Source organism: Silurus aristotelis (genome assembly GCF_946808225.1).
Source record: "Silurus aristotelis genome assembly, chromosome: 22".
NCBI classification, from domain to species: domain Eukaryota; kingdom Metazoa; phylum Chordata; class Actinopteri; order Siluriformes; family Siluridae; genus Silurus; species Silurus aristotelis.
Window position 1 is genome coordinate 16,788,356 of NC_139595.1, and position 2,500 is coordinate 16,790,855.

At 42.1% G+C, this 2,500-nt stretch overlaps 1 protein-coding gene across 12 annotated transcripts in view; it reads left to right on the forward strand.

Moving 5' to 3' along the window:
- LOC310717641 (muscleblind-like protein 1) overlaps positions 1-2,500 on the forward strand; it is a 122,985-nt gene that overhangs the window by 34,714 nt on the left and 85,771 nt on the right. For all 12 annotated transcript variants that reach the window (XR_014530875.1, XM_083525996.1, XM_083526002.1 and 9 more), the window contains one exon: positions 216-1,150. Coding sequence is in view for 11 of the 12 variants with exons in the window: in XM_083525996.1 (XP_083382122.1) it covers positions 977-1,150 (174 nt within the window). In the remaining variant the exon portion in view is untranslated. The remainder of the gene's footprint in view (positions 1-215; positions 1,151-2,500) is intronic.

Below are 2,500 nucleotides of genomic sequence, written 5' to 3' on the forward strand. Positions count from 1 at the left end.
GTAACATCGTACCCACTCAGACCCACGCCTGCTCTCGCCCTGACGCTCTTGCCCTGCTTTTTAACAAATTTCATATCACTCGCTGTTAGAGAACCACAGCTCCGTTTGATTTTTCCACTTCAGAGCCGAGGCTGTTGATTGAGGCCCGTGTGTGTGTGTGTGTGTGTGTGTGTGTGTGTTAGAGCTAAGTGTTAACTCTCTCCTCTCCCCCGCAGGTTGCCACTGACAGACGTGCCTTTTACATTCGCTGCTGCTTGGACCGCTTGAAAGGGCAACGCCCCCTCCCCCGCCTCCCCCCTTTTTACCCGCTTCCGCCATCCACCACCTGCTTCAGTGCCAAGTGACGTCTGCAGACCTGGACGAGGACGGCCCCTGCTACGCACCTGGTCGCCACAGCAACACCCTGCCACCCCCTGCCGTGTGCCCCCATGTCGCTTCTCAGGTCTGTGTCATAAGGACGGATCCAGTGTGTGTATGTGTGAGTGAGTGAGTGAGTGAGTGAGTGAGTGAGTGAGTGAGTGAGTGAGTGAGTGTGTGTGTGTGTGTGTGTGTGTGTGTGTGTGTGTGTGTGTGTGTGTGTGAGTAAGTGTGGGCGAGAGGTGACTGCTGCTGCCTCTTTCCACACCGCCAACACTCTCCCCCTCTGCCCCCACAAGCACACGTAATCAATAATGAGTTTCACCATCCGTCCGGCCTGGCAGCGCCGCTGAGGAGAGACCGAGCAACAGCGAGAAAAGGGAGACGGAAGCCTCCACAGGTTGAGACTTAAAAAAAAAGAAAGCAAGAAAACCCAATAAGGTCACAACAATGGCCCTCTGAGTTTAGATTTCTCAGTGCCTAGGAAAAAAAATTACAAAAAGCCAAAAAACATCTCGACTCGTCTTGTCTCCGAGTGCACAAACCAAACTGGACACATAACTCCTTTTCCATCAGCGCTGTCATATCGTCTGGATTTTTTTTTTGCTTTAAAGCCAAAATGGCGGTTAACGTGACACCCATTCGGGACACCAAATGGCTGACACTAGAGGTGTGTCGCGAGTTCCAGCGAGGTACGTGTTCTCGACCTGACTCTGAATGTAAGTTCGCCCATCCGGCCAAAAGCTGCCAGGTGGAGAACGGGAGAGTCATCGCCTGCTTCGACTCCCTCAAAGTGAGTACTTTCCTTTCTTCTTTTTTTCTTTGGATGAATTGTTATGGATCTCTTTCTCAATACAACCTCACATTCATTGCCCCATCATGCTGCAGCTTTTGGATATAAAGGTTTACATTTGTTCCGGAATTTGGCTCTGTATTTAATATGAACACATCCGACCCTAAACATATATTAGGGATGTGCATCTTCATAACTGAGGCTGATTTGATGCATAAATACATTAAAAGTAGATATGAAGCAGCTGCAGATACGCGATATGATTCACCCCATTACAATTTCGATTAGATTCAATGCAATACGATGCAATGGAAAAGAAAAATATGATACTTTGAAGAAGGAGAAATCAATCTACATATAAAATATTGGTCACAATTGATCGGTTTATCACCAGTACACAACGACAAGGAGCTCGGGAGATCACAAAACTTGGTTTATTGAAGATCAGGAGATGAAACTCGTACATTAGCGAACAGCGGATTAAACAGTTTAACTCCTCTCTCTTTTTACTCTATCATAACTCTCGCACAGACTCCCACGATTCCAAATCTCTGTTCTCATTGTATTAACTCTAGAGATCTTAGTTGTAGTACATCATTTATAAATTTAAATTTTAATCCCTATATAACATTTAATATGGATGCAAATATTTTCAAAACAATGCATCACGATACAAATACCAACTTGTATCCAATGCACACTTTTTAAAATCGATGCATAACATTAGTAACTTTTATGCCGATGGATATCAATCCTGAAAGATTTCTACAATTCCTCATACATCATATAGTAGCATCGAGAAAAAATAAATAAATAAAATACCCGAGTACCCCAAGTATGATGGCTTGCTTTTAATGTTTTTGTGTGTGTATTTTTTTCTAATGTGTTGCATTGTAGCTACGGTGCAACAATCCCAAAAAAATCTATTTAAACCAAAATAACAAATTAATCGATTTAAGCTAAAAAAAAACAAAAAAAAACACAAAAAAAAAAAACAGTTAACCTATGGGGATGTGGTAGCTTAGTGGTTTAGGTGGCCAGTCCTGGGCACCTGAGCAAGGCCCTTAACCCCATGGTCACTCAGTTGTATGTATAAGGCTGTCGTCCAAATGCTGCCTATATAAATATAAACCTATGAGCGTTTTTTTTTTTTTCAATCATCAAATTCTCATTTAATTTTTCAATTTCTTTATTATTAATTTTATTAATTTCTTTATTGTTATTAATGAAAAGTCTGATTTGAAATAGATCTGATTACCGTGTCCGAACAATCCAGAAAAGAACACGTCTCGTTGTCATATTTATTTAGAAAACCCTATTTGTGTAGCTTTAGTCATGTCTGTGGATGAT